The sequence below is a fragment of the Loa loa genome, assembly GCF_000183805.2.
Source record: "Loa loa unplaced genomic scaffold supercont3.532, whole genome shotgun sequence".
Taxonomy (NCBI): domain Eukaryota; kingdom Metazoa; phylum Nematoda; class Chromadorea; order Rhabditida; family Onchocercidae; genus Loa; species Loa loa.
Window position 1 is genome coordinate 15,024 of NW_018108712.1, and position 1,029 is coordinate 16,052.

Here is a 1,029-nt window from a genome sequence, read left to right on the forward strand (position 1 = left end):
CTACGTATCCTTTTTGCAATGAGTGCATTATCAATATTAGAGCTTGATTCCTGGATGAAATTCGTATCAAGGGTCTCTTTCGATTGTATTAATATCCTGCGACGAGCATTGATAAACCTGAAATAATTAAGCTTCCAGATTTTCCATTCCTTGAACAATATTTGAAATAATCAGAAAAAATCCTTAAGATGAAATATTGATTTATATGCTCTTAAGGATTTGAATTAGATTGTGCATTTTATGAAACGAACATTCTGCTTCGAAATTTACCAGTTGTTGATTTGAACCATTTGTAAGCCGGTTTCTCGTGATAGCATCGCTTTTTCATTTTCACTCGGATATGGATGCTGAAAAAATGAACCTATTTATCTAATAACATATTTTCTTTCATGATTACAATTTTCATTACAAATTTTTATCATATAATAATTATCATTGTTATCATATCATACACATTAACCAATTATCAAGAAAAAAAAAAGATTCTTTTTTTAAAATATGTTCTATTCTAATATTTATCTTGTCAAAAGAATCAAATTCTTACAGATGAATGCAAAAATAGCCAAGTTTTGAGTAATTCAACAGCTTTAGCTGGTAATTGTGCTTTCCGTTTCGAATCACAACTCTCTTCCTCAACAGATTCTTGTGCATCATTTTTCTGGAGAGAAAAAAAGAAGAAAATATGACAAATTTGAACCTATTTAAAATTCCGGTAATTCCAATCAATCAAAATAAAAATTGATATATAAATTAAACCTCTGGGATTGGATTGGTGGGCGATAAACAACAATCCGAAGTTTTTTGTCCTGTTAGCGAAGTTTGCATTGTTGATGAATGTGACTCGACCGCATTCCAAAGTGGTATTGAAACCTAAAAACTCATTATTATTATTATTATTATTATTATTATTATTATTATTATTATTATTATTATTATTATTATTATTATTATTATTATTATTATTATTATTATTATTATTATTATTATTATTATTATTATTATTATTATTATTATTATTATTATTATTAT

At 25.9% G+C, this 1,029-nt stretch overlaps 1 protein-coding gene across 1 annotated transcript in view; it reads right to left on the reverse strand.

Moving 5' to 3' along the window:
* The window catches only part of LOAG_18791 (hypothetical protein), a gene marked incomplete at both ends in the record, with an annotated part of 5,403 nt that continues 4,374 nt past the window's right edge, over nucleotides 1–1,029 (reverse strand). The window contains 4 exons of the mRNA XM_020451453.1: nucleotides 1–117; nucleotides 271–347; nucleotides 545–658; nucleotides 757–870. Coding sequence (XP_020304761.1) covers nucleotides 3–117; nucleotides 271–347; nucleotides 545–658; nucleotides 757–870 — 420 coding nt within the window. The remainder of the gene's footprint in view (nucleotides 118–270; nucleotides 348–544; nucleotides 659–756; nucleotides 871–1,029) is intronic.